Source organism: Trachurus trachurus, assembly GCF_905171665.1.
Source record: "Trachurus trachurus genome assembly, chromosome: 4".
NCBI lineage: Eukaryota > Metazoa > Chordata > Actinopteri > Carangiformes > Carangidae > Trachurus > Trachurus trachurus.
In genome coordinates, this window is record NC_139898.1 from 32,727,816 (window position 1) to 32,749,274 (window position 21,459).

The 21,459-nt window shown below is 41.1% G+C and overlaps 2 protein-coding genes across 2 annotated transcripts in view; both read right to left on the minus strand.

The window, feature by feature from the left end:
• Positions 1 to 4,595, minus strand: part of cdc14ab (cell division cycle 14Ab) — a 31,618-nt gene extending 27,023 nt beyond the window's left edge. The window contains exons 1-3 of the mRNA XM_083970307.1: positions 4,147 to 4,595; positions 1,668 to 1,758; positions 794 to 869 (exon numbers count right to left, since the gene is read on the minus strand). Coding sequence (XP_083826433.1) covers positions 794 to 869; positions 1,668 to 1,758; positions 4,147 to 4,255 — 276 coding nt within the window. The 5' untranslated portion in view covers positions 4,256 to 4,595. The remainder of the gene's footprint in view (positions 1 to 793; positions 870 to 1,667; positions 1,759 to 4,146) is intronic.
• A 5,966-nt stretch (positions 4,596 to 10,561) lies between these two features.
• Positions 10,562 to 20,722, minus strand: rtca (RNA 3'-terminal phosphate cyclase). Its single transcript, XM_083970323.1, has 11 exons — positions 20,520 to 20,722; positions 20,244 to 20,344; positions 16,866 to 17,009; positions 15,840 to 15,963; positions 15,617 to 15,675; positions 14,206 to 14,347; positions 13,091 to 13,212; positions 12,908 to 12,966; positions 11,996 to 12,090; positions 11,727 to 11,831; positions 10,562 to 10,904 (listed from the first exon to the last, which is right to left on the minus strand). The coding sequence occupies exons 1-11, from the start codon at positions 20,574 to 20,576 to the stop codon at positions 10,806 to 10,808; spliced, it is 1,107 nt and encodes a 368-aa protein (XP_083826449.1). The 5' UTR covers positions 20,577 to 20,722; the 3' UTR covers positions 10,562 to 10,805.
• Between the last annotated feature and the right edge of the window lie 737 nt (positions 20,723 to 21,459).

Sequence of the window (21,459 nt, forward strand, 5' to 3'; positions counted from 1 at the left end):
TTCTAAAAACAGCTTGCACCGACAATTAAAGGTAACAAACCTACTGCTATGGCTATAGGGATTATGGCAATGGGCCAATTTGCCAAAATGTTGAACTATCCCTTTAAGGATCCGCGGATACCCTGAGAGAAGGCACGGAGGACTCTGAAACTTCTCCCAGCCCTTAGTCGGCACGAGGGCGAGTAGATAATGAGTGACATTTGAATTGGACATTTGGGTGAACTATCCCTTTAATCAAAGCAGCAGCAGCAGCAGCAGCAGCACAGAGGTCACATGACGACCAGAACATCTCGCGTCCTGCTGCTGCTTCTCACACTGACCTGAGACCAGCTTCACTCCTTATATTGATCATTAACCGTCGCCAATAATAATAATATTATCGTTACCAAGGAGACGATGTTATGTTAATCTAAACAAATAAAGCGTGATCCGTCCTCCTGTGAGTTGAGTCGTGTCTCAGGTTTGTCGACCCGGTCAGGTGAATAAAGGTGAAGACAGATGAACCAACTGTCAACTGAACTGAACTGAAAGGAATGCCGTCACCGTGGCAACGCAGGACACAAACACGACACACGGTGTGATTTATGAGACGGCCACGCCCCCCCCCCCCTCGCCTTCTTCAGTAGTGTAAATCCCCAGCGGCACCTGAAGGCAGCAGCAGCAGCAGCAGCAGGATGAAGGCAGCGTTCACCTGCTTCAATCTGATGTTGCGCAACAACTCTGCCGTATCTATCTGCCCTGTTGCATTCTGGGGATTCCTGGCGAGGGCGAGTCGTCGGCAGGTGAAACTTACCTTGAGCTTCTTGTTGAGTTTGCAGCAGTATCGGTACAACATGGCCAGGTTCAGAGGCCCGAAGTCTGCGTAGAAACTGACACACAGAGACAAATCAAATCAATCAATCAATCAATCAATCAATCAATCACCAAACCTGACGAGCTTCCACTTCCTGTCTGTTCACTAATCGGTTCAAGTATCGGTACCAAAATAAAAGCACTTGTAGAAAACCTTAAACCCTGAACTCCGTTAGAGGCTTTATCACTTCTGGTTCCCTCAAACCTCAAATTAGGTCTGTGGTTAAAGGGATAGTTCAACATTTTTGGCAAATTGGCCCATTGCTATAATCCCTATAGTCATAGCAGTAGGTTCGTTACCTTTAATTGTCGGTGCAAGCTGTTTTTAGAACGGCGGAGCAGAGCCGTTTCCCTCATCAAACTCATCAAATACACAATCCAACAACTCCACAACGCTCTGGTGGACAAGTTGTGACCTGCACATTCACCACGCTATGAGATAATAACACAACGTTACCACACAGAGTTGTTTTAGAGGGAAATTCAGAGACTGTTGCTGAAAAACTGTCCCTGAAGGCAACGTGCATCAGCTGTTTTGCATGAATTTCCCTCTAAAACAACTCTGTGTGGTAACGTTGTGTTATTATCTCATAGCGTGGTGAATGTGCAGGTCACAACTTGTCCACCAGAGCGTTGTGGAGTTGTTAGATTGTGTATTTGATGAGGGAAACGTCTCTGCTCCACCGTTCTATATGTAAATACGTATATACACCCCAGAGCATGATGGGAGCTGAGGGTTTAAAAACAACTGATAAAAGTCTGACAGTCCATCAGCCGATCACAGCGGCGCCGTCACCGTCACACGATGGACTCACTTCTCGTACAGGAACTCCTCGTCGGTGCAGAAGTAGTGAGTGTTGGCCGTGCTCTTGGGTTTACTGCGCAGCGTGGCGAAGTACAGGCGGTCTGATGGAGACAGAGGGAGAGGGAGGGAGAGACAATAACGTCAGATCAATTATCAATAATCAAAGAAAACATCTTCGACAATCAATATGGTACAATACGATACCAAACCATACGGTACAATACAATACGGTAAGATACAATACGTTACAATACGATACCATACGACACAGAATTTAAAAGCCTGATGTCTGTAGCTACTAAAGAGTTTCTATATTTCTCCATCCTGCAGCGAAGAGAGAGGAGTCGTCCAACACCACCTTTTATTTTATTATTCTTGGTCCGTCAAGGTGTTATTATGAAGTGGATGATCTGAGCTGTTCAAAACGACCTCCAACATCTCCAGTGTTCATCTCTCCACCACCTCCCCCAGTGAGTCCATCAGGGAAACATGACTGAAGTCTCCTGATGTCATTAAAAGTGCCTCAAGATGTTTAGTAGTCGACAAAATACAACAAAAATGAAGCAACGGTTGAGTAAAAACTCAAAGCTCCAAGACTTTGCTGCAACCAGCTGAAGCACATATTTCTAGAAAATTAAAAACAAACAGAAAAAAAGACTAAAATGTCCTCATCTCTAGAATTTGAATTTATAAAACTGTCACTCAGCCATTTATTTGAGGGCCTTTTGCATAACTACCGGTTTTTCTTTGTGTCCAAAACAGTCAATATCCCTGTTTAAAGGTGATGTGAGGGTCTAATGTTGTAATGATGCTGGGTAAAGCCCTTTAAAACAAACTGGAAAAATGGGATATACAAATAAAATGGCCTTGCCTAGAAGAATAAATATAAAAGCAAATCCAACATTCATATGAAAAAAGTTGTGGTGACAGTAAAGTTTTTATATCAGCTCCTAATTAAACTCGGATCTTTTCACTTCAATGTTTTTTAATCTTGAATAATAAACTCTTTATCTCAAATAAAACTTTTGTTTGGCCTTCTTTAACTACTGGTCTTTGTGTCCAAAAAAAGAATAAAAAGTCAATATATCAATGTATTTTCTTGGGAGTTTTTCCTCAGGTGATGTGAGGGTCTAATGTTGTTATGATGCTAGGTAAAGTCATTGGACTATACAAATGAAATGGCCTTGCCTAGAATGGATATAAAAGCAAATCCAACATTCATAGGAAAAAGTTGAATATTTCAGTAATGTGCGGTGACAATAACGTTTTTAAATCAGAGAGGAGTCGTCCAACCACCTTTTATTTTTATTATTCTTGGTCCATCAAGGTGTTATTATGAAGTGGATGATCTGAGTTGTTCAGAACGACCTCCAACATCTCCAGTGTTCATCTCTCCACCACCTCCCCCAGTGAGTCCATCAGGGAAACATGTCTGAAGTCTCCTGATGTCATTAAAAAACTGCCTCAGGATGTTTAGTAGTCGACAAAATACCACAAAAAATGAAGCAAAGGTTGAGTAAAAACTCAAAGCTCCAAGACTTTGCTGCAACCAGCTGAAGCACATGCTCTAGAAAATTAAAAACAAACAGAAAAAAAGACTAAAATGTCCTCATCTCTAGAATTTGAATTTATAAAACTGTCACTCCGCCATTTATTTGAGGGCCTTTTGCATAACTACCGGTTTTTCTTTGTGTCCAAAACAGTCAATATATCCCTGTTTAAAGGTGATGTGAGGGTCTAATGTTGTAATGATGCTGGGTAAAGCCCTTTAAAACAAACTGGAAAAATGGGATATACAAATAAAATGGCCTTGCCTAGAAGAATAAATATAAAAGCAAATCCAACATTCATATGAAAAAAGTTGTGGTGACAGTAAAGTTTTTATATCAGCTCCTAATTAAACTCGGATCTTTTCACTTCAATGTTTTTTAATCTTGAATAATAAACTCTTTATCTCAAATAAAACTTTTGTTTGGCCTTATTTAACTACTGGTCTTTGTGTCCAAAAAAAGAATAAAAAGTCAATATATCAATGTATTTTCTTGGGAGTTTTTCCTCGGGTGATGTGAGGGTCTAATGTTGTTCTGATGCTGTGTAAAGTCATTGGACTATACAAATGAAATGGCCTTGCCTAGAATGGATATAAAAGCAAATCCAACATTCATAAGAAGTTAAATTTCAGTAATGAGTGGTGACAATAAAGTTTTTAAATCAGCTTCTTATTAAACTCTGATCTGTTCACTTTAATGTTTTTTAATCTTGAATAATAAACTCTTTATCTCAAATAAAGCTTTTGTTTTTAATTGAACTCCTTCACTTCCTTTTATCTATTGAACTATTTATTCTTATCAAACTCTCTTTTACCTTTGATAAACTCTCTTCTGACTCATTCCTTTATCTCAGTTTGACTCAGTTTCAACTTTATTCAACTTTCACTGAACTTGTCCCAGCCAGTTTGTGTTTCTTGTTTTGTTTTGTTTTGTTTTTACCTCTGATGAGCTCTGCAGCCCCCGCGGGCTCCGGGTCCTGGTCCTGGTCCTCACTCATCCTGAACAGGGCCGAGAGGACCGGGGAGTGGCGGACTGCCTCCCCGGCCATGGAGCCCCTCCGCCCGGCCACGCCCCCTCCCCCTACCCCCTCTCTCCTCCTCCTCCTCCTTCTTCTTCCTCCACAGCCTCAGAAACTTCCCCAACTGCTAACAGCTAGCGGCTAGCAGCAGTTAGCAGCCGAGCACGGACTGGTTTGTTTTATAAAAAGTTTTAAACTTTTCTCCTCAGTTTCCCATCAGTCCCTGCGGCTCTTCTCCTCCCGCCGCGGAGGAACCGTCTCTACTCCACCGGCCCCGGTCGCTGTTTCCTTTTCCGTTGTTGTTTTTATCCGGTAAATCCTCCCGGGTTAGCATGTTAGCATGTTAGCCTGTTAGCTCAGCGACGCTCCGCCAGAGAGTCTGAAACTCTGATTGACCGAATCCCTCTCTAAGACACGTTACCATAACAACGGAAGCCACTCCCCCCCTCAGCAACCACAGCCAATCAGCGGCCGCAGCGGCCCCGTGCTGCCTTCGCGGTCAGCAGGGGAAAATTGGACAGATGAGATTTACAGGAGTTTCTTCCTGATGCTTCAGGTTTAATCGCTGTTTTTTTTTAAATTCGTCTTTATATCGTTTTAATCTTTGATTGTTTAAAAAAATCTCAACATATAAACACAGTTTTTTATTTATTTACTTATTTTTCTATTTTTAGTGTCTTAGTGTTTTTCTGTGATGAAGGTCAGAATAAGAAAAGTTTTTATTGCCAAGAGCACAAGGAATTTGATGTGGCGTCAGGTGCAAACACAAAAGGTACAAAAAAAAAAGTAAAAAGTAGCGATAAAATAAAATAGAATAAGATAAAATAGAATAAATTAAAAAATATTCTAGTGCAAAAAATCTGTATCATATACAATACAACTGATGAAGATGATGAGGAAAATTTTACTAAATTTCTTTTGCACGACACAGACCGGCTGAATCTGGAGAGGCCCAGTTGTTCAAAGGTAATCTGATCAGATTTTGGATAATGGGTTGGATCAAACATTATTCAAAACAAAAGCCAGATTCTGAGATCAGATCAGATCAGATCACGTGATCCAGTTTTAGTTTTAATCTGGATCAAACCCTCAGTAGTTTGGTGGATTCGGGAACAAAATGTTCATTTAAATTGAATTCAAAACTGGTCTAACAAACAACATTTATAATGTAGGATATGTAACAGCCAGACTAGATCACTTCTGGCTGTTTAAAAGACATTCAAGGAACAAAACACAGCACAGAAAACAACACAAACATCCCATAATTCAGATCAATCCCCTCTGGGTGACCTCATGCTGCTGTTCTACCTCTTGTTTACAGACCGATCAGCCTTCAGTCTGATACAGTCACATTTAAAACGCTCATTAGTATCTGGATTTGGTGATCTAGAAAAGTCTGTATCAGCATCAGACTGATCCAATCCAACTGGGATAAAAGTAGAGATGGATTATTGATTATTGATTATTGATAATGGACCAGTCTGGACCTGTCCCTGGGTGAGGGATCCCTCCTCTGTTGCTCACCCTGAGGTTTCTCCAATTTTTCCCTGTTAAAAGGGTTTTCCATGGAGTTTTTCCTCAGTGGATGTGAGGGTCTAAGGACAGAGGATGTTGTCATGATGCCATGTAAAGACCTTTGAGACAAACTGTTTGTAAAAATACGGGCTATACAAATAAAATTGCCTTGCCTTGATAATTGATCCTGGATGGAAAAACAAAGGATTTCACAATCCGGATCAATTTAATCCAGATTAAACCCTTTAAACAACTGGGCCCTGCTGGTGATCTGTGTTTGGGAGCAGCCAGGTGGAGTGGTCTCACCTGATTGGCCGATTCCAGCTCTGCAGACTCAGCACCAGACTGCAGCAGCTTCATCCAGAAGCTTTAGATCAGAGGTGTCAAACTCATTTTAGTTCAGGGGCCAAATTAAGTGCAATTTGATCTCAAGTGGGCCAGAATAACAGCTTAATATCCTATAAATAATAATAACTCTAAACTTCTCTCTTTGTTTTAGTGCAAAGAAGCGCATTATTAAGATGTTTACATTAAGGAACTATCCTATTACAAAACATATTATGACCAACCTGAAATTTCTTGAGATAAATACATGCAATTTCAACAACATAATGCCTCTTCTGTCTTCTATGTCATTTTTACTAGGGATGTCCCGATCCGATCACGTGATCGGAAATCGGGGCCGATCACGTGGTTTCAGACTCGATCGGAATCGGACGTTACATCCCGATCAGGAATCGGATATATTACATATCTACATGTCAGGGTTTTCCTATCTGTCTAAAGCGAAGACGGGCCGCAAGGGGGGGCGTATTATTGTGAGATTGTGATATTGTTACATCCCTAGTAGAGCACAAAGAACAGAAAAATAGTGGGATGATACAGTTGATCTACATTAAAAACTTTACTGCATTGCCAAAGTATCGGATCGGGACTCGGTATCGGCAGATACTCAAAATCAAATGACTCGGACTCGGACTCGGGGGCAAAAAAATGTGATCGGGACATCCCTAATTTTTACATCTGGTAAATTCATCCCGCGGGCCAGATTGGACCCTCTGGTGGGCCGATTTTGGCCCCCGGGCCACATGTTTGACACCCATGCTTTAGATGCTGTCAGCTGACCCCCAGACTCACCTGCAACCAGAGAGATCCACACACGGTTTGGTCCTGGTCCTGGTCCCGGTCCTAATCCTGGTCCTAATCCTGGTCCTGGTCCTGGCCTTGGCCCCAGACCTAGTCCCAGTCCTGGTCCTGGTCCTGGTCCTGGTTGGAGGATGCGAGGGCCGTCCTGGTGCGTCCTAGTCCGTGCATCTGCCATGCTGCAGGACAGATGGACGGACGGCGAGCAGCAGCAGCAGCAGACTGAGACTGAGAGGACCGAGCCAGTCTGGCTGTTGGACCCGGATCAGAGCCTCGGAGGATCAGAGGTGTCAGGTGACCCGGATCTCGGGTTTCTGCTGGTTCCAGAGGGGACAGAGGTGTGAGTTTACAGCCGCCTCGGGTTTCAACACACATTCAGCTCCGTGTGACGACGACTTCCTGCTGTACACACTGTACATCCACACACTGACCTGCTGCAGGTGAGACAACCAGGTCACAGGGACAACAACACACACACACACACACACACACACACACACGGATGATGATGACGTCATGGAAACAAGACAAAGGGGGACACACACACACACACAGAGAGGAAGTGCAGGTTCTGGTCCAGTCCACCTGTCTTCATCCTGCAGAACTACACTACCCAGAATGCAACACTGACTCCAGACAAACAAACAAATACAGGTCAGGTGAAACGATGAGTGATGCTGCCTTCAGGTGCTGTGGTACAGATCGTATTTTCCATTTGTGATTTACCAGTTCATGTGCTCTTGTTGTTGTACAGAGAAAATAAAGATGGTGGACACACAGATTCAGACTTGTTACTTGATATATACACGTGCGGCATCTACGTGTAGCCTATATATCTATGAATAATAAAATATTAAATCATAATAAATAAAATAAATATTAATATTCATGGAGATTTAGCACTGGCTATTTGGCTATAGCTGTTTTAAAGCGTTTTTTACTGTACATGCACGCATACATAGAGTGAATAGCTGCTAACTGTTTTCTAAAGGCTTGCCTTGCTTAATCTTGCGTTGCTCGCCGCCATGTTGAAAAGGTCAAAGGTTATTCTCATCTCGGCAGCTCGGGCATCAAAAGATTCTACGAGTTGCCCAGTGGAAAATACCACATGAGAGGGTGTTCATGTGCACTTTTCACGTCGTCTTTTGGTATTTACCATAATTACCATAGCACATGAAAGCACCATTAAACCTGAGACTTTAAGAAATCCAGGATAAGTGTGAAAGCCAGGTTTGAATCCTGGATTAGTCACCTACACGTCTGTTAATCCAGGACGACTGAGCGCCGGGATTCAGATCTCAGATCAGTCGTCCACCACCGGATTCTCTGGGACGGTTTTATTTATTTCAGATTTATTTTGCATAAACCAAATTAAATCATCTCAGTTTAACCAGACCCATTATGTAATTTTATAGAATTTATATATATATTATATATTTATATTCATATTAGTTGCCACAGGTGAATAATATTGAAAAAAAAAATCTAAATTCAGAAGAATCAAACAAAAAATAAACATTGCAGTAACAATTTAAGGTTAATAATGAGTCACTGAGTGGCTTGTTGAGATCACTGCACTGGCTTCCAGTTTCTCACAGAATTGATTTCAAAATACTGCTGATGGTTTACAAAGCATTAAATGGTTTAGGGCCAAAATACATCTCTGACCTCCTGCTCAACTATGAGCCGCCCAGACCTCTCAGATAATCTGGTACTGGTCTTCTATCTGCACCTAGAGTCAGAGGTAAACAAGGTGAGGCAGCATTTAGTTTCTATGCACCCACTATCTGGAACAAACTCCCAGAAACCTGCAGGTCTGCCAGAACCCTCAGTGCTTTTAAATCAACATTGAAGACTTTCATGTTTGCTGACGCCTTTCATTAACTGCACTGTAACATTATTCTATTATTTTATATCATTTTTTACCATGTTTTTGTTGTTCTGTCTCCCTTTCTGTTTTACTTCTTTGTATACCTGTTTGAATTCTTTCTCTTGTCTGTTTTTAAATAATGTTTGCTTTTTATGTTCTTATTTTGCTAATATGTAAAGCACCTTGAGTTGTCTTGTTGCGGAAATGTGCTATACAAATAAACTTGCCTTGCCTTGTTGATGATCCGACAGATGAGGAGGAGAAAAGAGAGAGAAGTTTCCTGCTCATGTTTTATTATTGTCTCAACTGAGTGGTGATGTAGTTGTTGAGTTTGAACACAAGGTGGAGCAGCAGCACAGACAGAAAACACACCGATAACAAAGATACAAGACTTCAAGTTTAATCTGGATCAAAATGATCTGGATTTTGTTTTTCCATCCAGGATCAATAAAAAATAATCCATCTTTACTTTTTATCCCAGTTGTTCAAAGCTCAGTTTGATTGGATCAGTCTGATCCAGATAGAAACTTTTCTAGATCAACAACAAATCCAGATAATGAGTTTTAAATGTGACTGTATCAGACTGAAGGCTGAAACAACACATTTATTTAAAAACGGGCTGTTTGTGCTGTTTTCTGTTTCTTCAATGTCTTTTAATAAACACTTGTGACTCATTGAGTGACAGTATGAATGTTGTGGTTTCTAACTTTATCTATGTGTGTTCAATAATGGCTGCTGTAATGAAGTAATTTCCTGAGAAGGATTAAATAAACAATTCACTAAACTTAAACAAATAAAAAAGCAAATAGCTATATAGTAATTCATTGATGTGAAAAATAAGAAATTTACTCTTACTCTTACTTTTACTTAAAGTAAATTTAAAAGCATGTACTTTTGGATACTTAAGTACCTTTAAAAAGCAGTAACATGTCGACTGAGCTACTTTTACTTGTAACGGGGTCGAGTACCTACTCTGTCCATCTCTGCTCATTTGTAGAATAATCAAAAGTAAAAACTAACAGTAAACTTCATTGTTATACTGGTTTAAAATCCAGCTGCAAAGTATAAATGTGTCTATATATACTATATATTACATTATAAATGTTGTGCCCATTTGAATTTAAATCCCATTTAGTTCCTGAATCCACCAAACTGCTGGATCAGAATAATCCTGATGTTCTGGATCAAAGTTTTCCCCTGCTTGGGAAAGCTTTTATTTTAAAAAAAAATCAAGGAGAGCTTAATTTGAGATACTTTATATCATTTATTAAACATCATTTTTTACTAACAAAGATATTGCCAAAAAACAAGAAAAATAGTGCAGAGAGAAAAAGATGGGAAATCCTCGCAATAACAAAAACTTGGGATGGAGATACAATAGGCTATAGTTTGTTATGTATGTTTTGGTTTTTGGGATTGTTGTTGAAATTAATGAGAAAGAAAGAAAGAAAGAATGAAAGAAAGAAAGAAAGAAAGAAAGAAAGAAAGAAAGAAGTTATTTTCTCGAGAGGTTGCGGGTTAAGACGGCAGCTGCAGATGCTTTGTGCTGCCACTACAGTCAGAGTGAGAGAGAGCAGATGGTCTTTAAACTGCGACACAGTGATGCTGCGTTCACTGCATCTGGGAAAAATGGGCGTTTGTGGTTTTGTTTGGCCACTCTGTAATTTCCCATCCACGTCCTTGCCAGTGAACGCAGCACAGGGAGTTGTTTTCCTAAGTATTAGGTTTGTTTTTGTTTGATCTTGTTGATTTCACACAGTTATATTCCACACACACACAAAAAAAACAGTCGTGAACTCATGAGCATTGGAAAGACTTTTATTTATTTATTACAGTATTTAAGGAAACACCCTGAGAGACAGAAGCTAAGAGGGTCGGCCATGACGGGAGCAGCTACTGAGTCCAGTACACAGACTGTGAGTGAGTGTTTGTGTGTGTGTGTGTGTGTGTGTGTGTGTGTGTGTGTGTGTGTGTGTGTGTGTGTGTGTTGGTGTGTTGGTGTGTGTGTGTGAGAGTGTGTAAGTGTGTGTGTGTGTTGGGGTGTGTGTGTGGCTACAGGTTGAGGTTGGTGGCTCCTGATCCTTGACACTCGATGATGTAGTTGACGTTACTGCTCAGCTCGTCCTCGCACTTTGTTATTGAGAATTTAGCCTGAAAAAAACAGAAAAAAAAACAAGTGTGAAAAACGTCCGAGAGGTCAGTGAACGCATCACACAGTCCTGATGGATGGATGAATGGATGAGAAGGTGGATGGATGAATGGATGGATGAATGGATGGATGGATGGATAGATGAGTGGATGGATGGATGAGTAGATGGAAGGATGAGTGGATGGATGGATGAGTGGATGGATGAGTGGGTGAGTTGATGCATGAATGAATGGATGGATGGATAAGTGGATGGATGGATGAGTGGATGAGTGGATGGATGGATGAATTAGTGGATGGATGGATAGATAAGTGGAGGTGTAGATGGGTGGATTAATGGATGGATGAATGGATGAGTGGATGAATTAGTGGATGGATGGATGAATGGACGGATAAGTGGATGGATGGATAGATGAATGGATGGATTAGTAAATGGATGGATGAGTAGGTAGATGGATGGATGAATAGACAGATGGATGAGTGGATGAATGGATGGATGAGTAGATGGATAGATGGATGGATGATGAATGAATGGATGGATTAGTAAATGGATGGGTGGATGGATGGATGGATGAGTTGATGAATAGATGGATGGATAAATAAGTGGATGGATGAATGGATGTATGGATTAGTAAATGGATGGATGAGTGGATAGATGGATGGATTAATGAATGGATGGATGAATAGATGAAAGGATGAGTGGATGAATAGATGGATGGTTGGATCAGTAGATGGATGGATGAATAGATGAGTAGATGAATGGATGAGTAGATGAATGGATGAGTAGATGAATGGATGAATGAATGAAGCAGTGAGTGTTGTCTGACCTGAGTGAGCTGCTCTGCGATGTGAATGGCCGTCTGCGTGTGCAGCGTCACCGCTCCTGTTCGAATCCGAGACGTTCCCTTCGCCAGCGCCATGAAGATGATGAGCTGAGGGAGGGACAGGAAACAGGAAGTCAGTGAGTGATGTCACAGTGCGATGTCACACAGTGATGTCAGAGTGATGTCAGAGTGATGTCATGGTGATGTCAGAGTGATGTCACACAGTGATGTCACGGTGATGTCAGAGTGATGTCAGCAGCTCGTGGTCTCACCTGGTCCTGCAGGAACTCGTCCACGCAGCCGTTGTGTCGGATGTTTCTCAGCAACATCTCAGCAGCTTCTATTCCAATTTTGTCTACATACACACCTGTAACACACACACACACAGGTGAGTGCACATGTACACACACACACTAGGGATGTGGAGATTCACCGTTAAAATTCATGGTTGAATTTGCGATGCATCTCTCTAGCCTTCTACATCGGCAAATTCCAAGGTTAAATCGATCGTTTCATTTTCCGAGGCAACCTGAATGCACCACCACGCTAGTTAGCATCCGGGACAGAGCTAACAGGGCTAGAGCTCTGCAGAAAACACAGACTCTCCACCCAGAAATGTCCCGTGCACAACAAAACATCTGTGACTTGTCTCTTTTAAGTTGTGTTGTGAAGGACTTTATAAACTAGTGTTTTTAAAAGGTGCTATATAGGTTAAATAAAGTTATTATTATTAATACAAAGCCAAAATGCAGACTTACCACCACACAGGACTAGAAGCCCATAGGTGATGATTAAGTTGGATTTCATTTGTATAAGTCTAGAATTTATTTCACTTTACCTTTCAAATAGGATTTATTGGTTTGCCCCATAAAAATTAACCAAATATAGGCAACATCCCTCAAATTGATACAGAGAGTAAAGCAGAAGTGGTATTGAGGTAAGAAACTCTAGTATCACAACTGTATCAAACATCATATTGAACCAAATCTCTTTGTAATTATGTCATATCGTTATCAAATCATTTTTGAATCGTATCGCATCGTATCGACAGGAGCTTCAGTGTATTGTTAATGTATCGTATCGGTGGCAGCGTATCGAATCGGCTTCAGTGGTGGAGATATACAACCCTAATACACACACACACACGTGCAGATCATTGTGACATCATTCCCGTGTCGTCTCACCTTTCTTCCCCAGAGCTGAACCAGCGAACAGACAACCTGTCGACGACTCAGCGATGATTCTGAAACACAAGAATTTTTTGTTTTAGTTTTAGCGACTGTACTGTAATGAAACTGTAATTTCCCGCTCCGCGTCCTCGCCAGCGAACGCAGCGTAGCCCCGCCCCCAGTGACGTCATCACTCACATGATGCCGTTGCCGCTGCCGTACGCCTTCTCCTTCTCCTGCAGCGCCTGGATGTTGATGTACAGCTCTTTGATTTCCTTCCTGATGGTTCTGACGGCGGCGGCGGACATGTCCTTCGCCAACTACACACACACACACACACACACACACACACACACACACAGTTAGTCAACAACAACGCCGGCGTGTAGCTGTTTAAAGGTACATTGTGTAGGAATTCCTCCCATCTAGCGTTGTGGTTGTATAGACCGAATCGCCTTGTTGTTTACATTCTACTTCCGGGTAGAAAACCAGCACGTAATTTGAATGAGAACAATAGTAATGAACGAGAGTTTAGCTATATATCATATTTTTCACACCCTATCACCGTTTAGACAAATCTGAAATGATTGAAGAAACATTACTATTTCTGTGTGTGTGTTTTGTGTTGCTATGTGTTTTATTTATTCAGTTTGGGGGAATCACGGTGTCTAGAAAGCATCAGTAGCTCAGCTGACAGGGACAGCTAACGGTAGCTAAGCTAACGGCGGTAGCTAAGCTAACAGCGGGAGCTAAGCTATTAAAACCCTCCCGTTGTGGGACACGACATGAAACTACTCCAGTTAGCTCAGTCATGTTGGAACTCAGATATCCGCTGGAGAAAATATTTTTTCATGGAGCGTTTATTGAGTCACTGAGTTATTAAAGTTAAACAGGTAGCTAACCGTTAGCCCGGCTAATCTATGACAACCATGACTAATTACAAAAATGTGCACACATAAATAGTAATGTTTGTCCAATCATTGGTTTTATAAACTTTACAAACATCAGATTAGTCTAAACGGCGATATAGTGACATGAGAAATTAGATATAGAGAAACTCTCGTCCGTCACTATTGTTCGAATGCTGGTTTTCTACCCGGAAGTAGTTGTAAACAACAACAAGATTCGTCCTAAATCACAAGCAACTCAATCGTATTTTTCATGCTGCATTCACCTGAAATTGGGCAGACAGCAGGCGGACAACAGACTTTTGAACAAAATAATCGATTTTCGTGAATGGATGGAACAGGAGAAGTTACACAATGTCCCTTTAAGTACACAGTGAGTGATGTCTGTCGCTATGGTAACTGTACTTTGTAAGGCAGGACGCCGGCGACGAACGCTCGGCCGTGGATCTTGGTGATGTTTCCTCTCTCCGTCATGACGACCGGCTGCAGCTCCTTCACCGGGTTCACCGTCACCAAGACCTCACCGCCGCCTTTAGGGTAGTAACCCCTGACACACACACACACACACAGTGAGACACACACACAAGTTACATGTACGATTCGATTTGGGAGGTGGGGGCACATCCTGACAGCTGAGAATATCACTGTCAGGTATTGTTCCCTCCGCTACTAAATATGAAAATCACAGGTCATGTCTGTTCTGATGATACAAGTCAGCGCACCTGAAATGTGTTTCTCTTCTATAAAACACATTCTACGATGATAGAATTTGTAATTTATGTGACATCCAAGAGCTCTTTGCATATATTATCTCACTATTTTGTATTTTATTATGAACTATTCAATATTTATTCAATTCCTTAAAGCTTCGCTGACTTATTTTATCTTTTTGACAATTTGACTTTTTTTTATTGATGCACTGTTCCTCTTTAAAGTGTTTTTGAATACAGTGTTGCCAGGTCTGACGTCAAAACCCTGAAGTTCATCACGGCGCTGGTTCCAGGAAAAGAAAGTGAATGGGATTTCTGCATTGTGTTTTGGATGATGTCAGAAAATCAGCTCTGCGACTAAAACACAAGTTTCTGATCCTTCCAAGTTTAGTTCAGTGAGATAATCTTCACATATGAACGCCTTTTCTACCGTATCTGAAGCTTAATGCAACATCCAGAAGTAAAAAGTTAACGTTAGGCTTTAACGGACTACTACACGTCACCACCACTAAGCTTTCCACTGGTTTCAGCTGCTTTTTGTTAAAAACATTGTCTAATGGGGAAATGGGACTGTTTTGACTTGTTGAAGAGCCATAAATAACATCAGAGAACCTCCATAAGACACTCTGGTCTGTTGTGGGGGGGCGTTTAATGTCCCCCACAGGGTTTGTAGTCGTAGTCGTATGGAGCAACTTGTTACCAACCGCCTTTTTGACCACACGTCAAAGCTTCAACATTCACCAGTAGGGTATTTATTACTGACCTGTTTTATGTCCTACAACTAAACCTGAAACTCTCTGAAGCTTTTGTTGACCACATGCACTAACATAAAAATGAAGTGAAATCTGAATCTGAAATGTCTGTCTGTATATGGCTACAGCTCACATGTGACCCTAGTAAGGATAAGCGGTATAAAAAATGAATGAATCTGAACTCTCCTCCTTTCAAACGGGGGGTTTGTGAAAGACGCTACCCGTCATGTGAACCCGTACTAACACTGGCTGGTTTTCTAGATTTGCAGGAATTGGTTAAATTATACGGGATAATTTACCCACAATCCCACAGGAAATCACACACACACACACACACACACACAGTGAACTGACCTCAATTTAACGTCACAGTCAAAGTGGACGCCGAACCGCTCCACGATGGGTTTAAAGACCTGAAGGAGAAGAAACACATTCACTCATCAATTAGACTGATCACTGATCAATGAACCCGTGTGTGTGTGTGTGTGTGTGTGTGTGTGTGTGTGTGTGTGTGTGTGTGTGTGTGTGTGTGTGTGTGTGTGTGTGTGTGTGTGTGTGTGTGTGTGTGTGTGTGTACCTTGACAGTGTAGTCGATCTGAGGAGCCATCTCAGCGTTGGTTCCTCCCTTCAGACAGAGCTGTGACGAGGCGTCGGCGAACACGGCGCAGGGCAGAGCCGCCTGCAGCAGCAGACACACACTCCTACACACACACACACACGATTAGGGACGTCACAATTATACATTTTTTTGGTACGATTATTGTCAGAGAAATTATCACAGTATTACGATTATCACGATTATTCTGCATTAATTCATTTCACAACACTATGAATGTGTAAAATGCTCAAATTTAGTTAACATATAATGACATTACTCATTGTTTACACAAAACATTTACAGTCTCTATTAATATAGGACCAGTTATTAACGCCCCCAGGGCTCCAGACTGCGACTAAACGGTCGCATTTCGCGACTAAAATTTGATACAATGCGAGTAAATTTTTCATCTACTCGCGCATGTGCGACCAGTAAATTTGCCGTTTTTTTTCTTACCTTAAACATCCCATAATATGCTTGCGGGTCTGTTCTTGGATGAGTTTAGTGTTTAGTTTAGAGTGTTTAGAGTTTTAGAGTTTAGTTTGGTGTGTCTAAACATTATAGTTTTTGCATTTATCAAAGTATTTATCAGTAATCCAGGGAAAATTAGAGGAAATGTGAAAATTTACTTTGCAAGTCGATTTCGGTGTGCGCCCCTAAATTTTCTGTTTGCGCTCCTAAACTTTTAAGTTAGGGGCCACTGTGCTCCTAGTCAAAAAAGTTAGTCTGGAGCCCTGGCCCCAGGGGAAGCGTTTGAAATATTCAGGACATAAATTGTCATCTATACCAAATGTTTAAGTTTATTTTAATCTTTTATTTGGTTTTGTTTTGCTTTTTTTTTATAACAAATGACACTAACATCTAAATTCCTACCAATTCAATGTTACATCAGTTAAATGAACCAGTATCTGAGCTTTTACCTTTATTTTTGCATCGATACGGTTCCCACATAATCTTTTTTGTAAAGTGACGGTGTTCAGGAATCTTCACGGTTAATGAACTCACCCCGCCGTCTGCGTGTCGGCCGTGTGGTTTCCAGACTGGATCTTCCCGGGACTCAGACTGATGTCGGTGGAGCCGATGGCGGCTCCCTGCAGACCGCCGGAGCACAGGTCTGAGACCAGCTGCAGGCCGCTCAGGTGCTGTGGTCTACACACACACACAGAGACAGACACACACACACACACACTATTTAAAAACAGAAACAAACGAGGCCTAAACCCACTGTTGCTGTGTCACTCATTCACGCTCATAATTAACAGTTTCCTCTGTTCTCATTAAAGCTCTGAGGTTTATAATATTAAAGGGATAGTAGCATATTTTTAAAGTGTGGTTGTATGATCTACAAATAGCCCCTAAGTACTTTAATTGCAGTAGAAGACTCTCTGCACTCCTCCCGTTAGCAACGCCAGCCCATAATAGCCCTGCCCAGAGATTTACAACATACAGTGTTGTGAATGGACCCAAAGAAACGGCCTATTTTCACGGCCTAAAAGAGGTTTTCCCTGAAAAAAAATACACAGTTCCATTGTTCACTATAATATAATTTTTTCCAGCCCTTCAAAGTGCAGGAAAAACACAGTTTTTATTTGGACCTAACCAACTGCTGATCGGCGGGCGCTAACCCTGGGTGGAGGGATACGTGAGTTGGTTAGGTCCAAATAAAAACTGTGTTTTTCCTGCACTTTGAAGGGCTGGAAAAAATTATATTATAGCGAACAATGGAACTGTGTATTTTTTTTCAGGTAAAACCTCTTTTAGGCCGTGAAAATAGGCCGTTTCTTTGGGTCCATTCACAACACTGTATGTTGTAAATCTCTGGGCAGGGCTATTATGGGCTGGCGTTGCTAACGGGAGGAGTGCAGAGAGTCTTCTACTGCAATTAAAATACTTAGGGGCTATTTGTAGATCATACAACCCCACTTTAAAAAAAATGCTACTATCCCTTTAATATTTAATGTTACACTGTTTTTAAATAATAATAAATCAAGTTGAAGTGTTCATGTCTCATGGTTTCTCAGCAGCAGCGTGATGACGAAGGGGGGAAAAAAGCAGCAGATTGAGTTGGTTGTCATCTCCAACTTCACCGCTAGATGGGAGTAATTCTACACAATGTCCCTTTAATTATAGAGCCAAAGGGGGGAAAAAAGCAAAATCATGGTTGTGAGATGTAGAGAGGACAGGGAGTCTAATGTTTTTCCTGTGTTTTATCTCTCAGTTGGCTCAATAGACAAGTGGAGGGGGTTAAAATATCTGTTTTAGAAGATCATTATGGACGACAGTGACGTCCGTCGTCATCGGTGTTGTAAAATAAACGCTGAGAGAGTTTTCTATGTTCTCTGCAGAGGTAAAATGTGCTGAGTAGTGGGTGGGTAGTTGCACTGGCTGCTATCTTTCTATCTTTTATGAATATTCATTGATTTTCTTTCTTTTACACTGTTTTCATGCACCGTGTGAGATTGTGATGCAGCTGAGAAAATTAATTTCCTTCAGGAACAACAAAGTATTTATCTATCCATTTATCTAGGATGAGTTTGTCAAGTGGGAAATGTTTTCATAAAATGTTTTGTAAAAAAGACAGTTTATCTGATGTAAAACAACTTTATAATGCACTAAAACAAAGGGAAAGGTTTATAGCTCATTATGCTGTTATTTTACTGATCCGGCCCATCATTTGTGCTTTGTTCTTTCTTCTTTGTCATTAACTTGAGTCTGATGCAGAGGATTTACATCCTGTATCAGATGTATTTTCATTAAATTTCATTAGATTACATTAATAATTTACATTTCATCAAATTCAGAGCTCAAACTGCGCTGTAAGTTTGACCCCTGGTCCATGTGAAACATCATGTATGAACAGTGAACCCACCGAGAAAAAAAAAACAGCACACTCACTGCAACAAATTCAACCACTACACTTATTGTTATTATTATTATATAAATAGCTAATTTATTCTGCTTGTGGTTGATAATGAGTGAAAAGCCTCATCAACGTGGGAGCAGCAGCTTTATTGTTCCCTGTGAACATCTGCTAACTAACTCAGCCCAGGACTCAACTTTAATGTCAAGTATTTATCTTTCCAAGATGAATTTGTCAAGTGGGAAAGTTGCACAGAAGACAGAAGATGCACAATGTTGTTGAAATTGCACATATTTTCCTCAAGAAATTTCAAGTTGTTCATAAAATGTTTAGTAAAAAGACAGTTTATCTGATGTAAAACATCTTTATAATGCAGTAAAACAAAGGGAAAGGTTTATAGCTCATTATGCTGCTATTTTAATGATCCGGCCCATCATTGGTGCTTTGTTCTTTCTTCTTTGTCATTAGCTTGAGTCTGATGCAGAGGATTTACATCCTGTATCTGATGCATTTTCATTACATTTCATTAGATTAAATTTAATTTACATTTCATCAAATTCATAGCTCAAACTGCGCTGTAAGTTTGACCCCTGGTCCATGTGAAACATCATGAATTGAACCCACCGAGAAAAAAAAAAAAACAGCACACTCACTCACTGCAGCAAATTCGACCACTACACTTATTATTATTATTATAATAAATAGATAAATGGTTTTGGTTGTGGTTGATAATGAGTGAAAAGCCTCATCAACGTGGGAGCAGCAGCTTTATTGTTCCCTGTGAACATCTGCTAACTAACTCAGCCCAGGACTCAACTTTAATGTCAAGTATTTATCTTTCCAAGATGAATCTGTCAAGTAGGAAAGTTACATAGAAGACAGAAGATGCACAATATTGTTGAAATTGCACCTATTATTTTCCACAAGAAATTTCAAGTTTTTCATAAAATGTTTTATAAAAAGACAGTTTATCTGATGTAAAACATCTTTATAATGCACTAAAACAAAGGGAAAGGTTTATAGCTCATTATGCTGCTATTTTAATGATCCGGCCCATCATTGGTGCTTTGTTCTTTCTTCTTTGTCATTAGCTTGAGTCTAATGCAGAGGATTTACATCCTGTATCAGATGTATTTTCATTACATTTCATTAGATTACATTTCATTTACATTTCATCAAATTCAGAGCTCAAACTGCGCTGTAAGTTTGACCCCTGGTCCATGTGAAACAGCATGAATTGAACCCACCGAAAAAAAAAAAACAGCACACTCACTCACTGCAGCAAATTCGACCACTACACTTATTATTATTGTATATAAATAGATAATTTATTCTGGTTGTGGTTGATAATGAGTGAAAAGCCTCATCAACGTGGGAGCAGCAGGTTTATTGTTCCCTGTGAACATCTGCTAACTAACTCAGCCGAGGACTCAACTTTAATGAATAGGCTAACGTTAGCCTGTTAGCCGTTAGCCTGGAGCTAACCCCGCTCCTCCACCTCCTCCTCCTCCTCCTCCTCCTACCTGAGCCCCGGGGTGCTCCTGCCGGCTCGGATCTTGTTGATCTTGATGCTTGAGCCGGTGATGCAGCTGAGCGCCGCGGAGACTCTGAGGATCTGTCCGCCCTAAGGAGCGCGGACCGCGGGGAGAGAGAGAGCAGAGAGGCCGGTGAGAGGAGCGGGGGGGACCGGGCTGCCGCCGCTGTTAGCTCCGCTGTTAGCAGCAGCATCCACCGGTAACAGAGGAAATACATGGATATATAAACACATTAATACATAAACCAAAAGGCTGAGGACTCACTCCCTCCATCAAGCTGCCGTCGATCTCCATCGCGGCTCCCGCAGCCTCCGCCTCCATCTTCACCACAACAAATAACTTTCACTCTGACTCAGAAACAACGTGATGCTAACGATGATGCTAACGATGCTAACGCTAGAGCGGCTGCTGCTTCTACTGATGATGATGATGCTGCTGCTGCGGACTCACGCTCTCTCTCTACTAGCAGGAGGCACTTCCGCCGGCCTTCAAAATAAAATACAGACGTTGTTGTTGCTCTTCCGCTGGTATGAAATTGAAATTGACTTTTTTTTTCATGAAATTTTTACCACTTTTTTCTAGAATTTAAAAAACTTAAAAAAATAAAATAAAATAAATATATATATATATATATGAAGAGTTCATTTGCAAAAGCAGATAACTATTTGAAAATGTTTAATTATTATTTACACCAGGTGATATCAGTTAAAGCAGATATCAGCTTCACGGCCGTTTCGGCTAATGCTGCGTTCAAGGCAGGCTTTTGAAACCGTAAGTTACAGCTTCAAGTCACAACTACGACTTGGTAGCGTTCCAGGTAACCCGTAGCTCGTGTTTTTACCATCCTGTTGTCTGTGAAAGTTCCCTATAACGGCCACTCGTAACTTCCGACCCGTGAACTCGTACCAGATCGAACTGGTATGACTTCACAGGAAGGAAAAACACAAAGTACGAGTTTCTTTGAACGCACCATGAGTTAGCAGCCCCCGCCCTTGTCAGGCATCAATTGGTCCTCGTGCTACGTCACCACATTCACGCGCATCCCTTGGCTGCACACACAGCCCTTCATGCCGTTCTCTCTCCTCATTGGATAACACTTGTATCCCAGAAGAAATGTTTTCTCCTCGGGTTACAGCAGAGCAGAGTGACGGAGAGACTCGTGTTTAGGCTGAAATACTTCATGTAAGTGATTGCTGACGGAAAA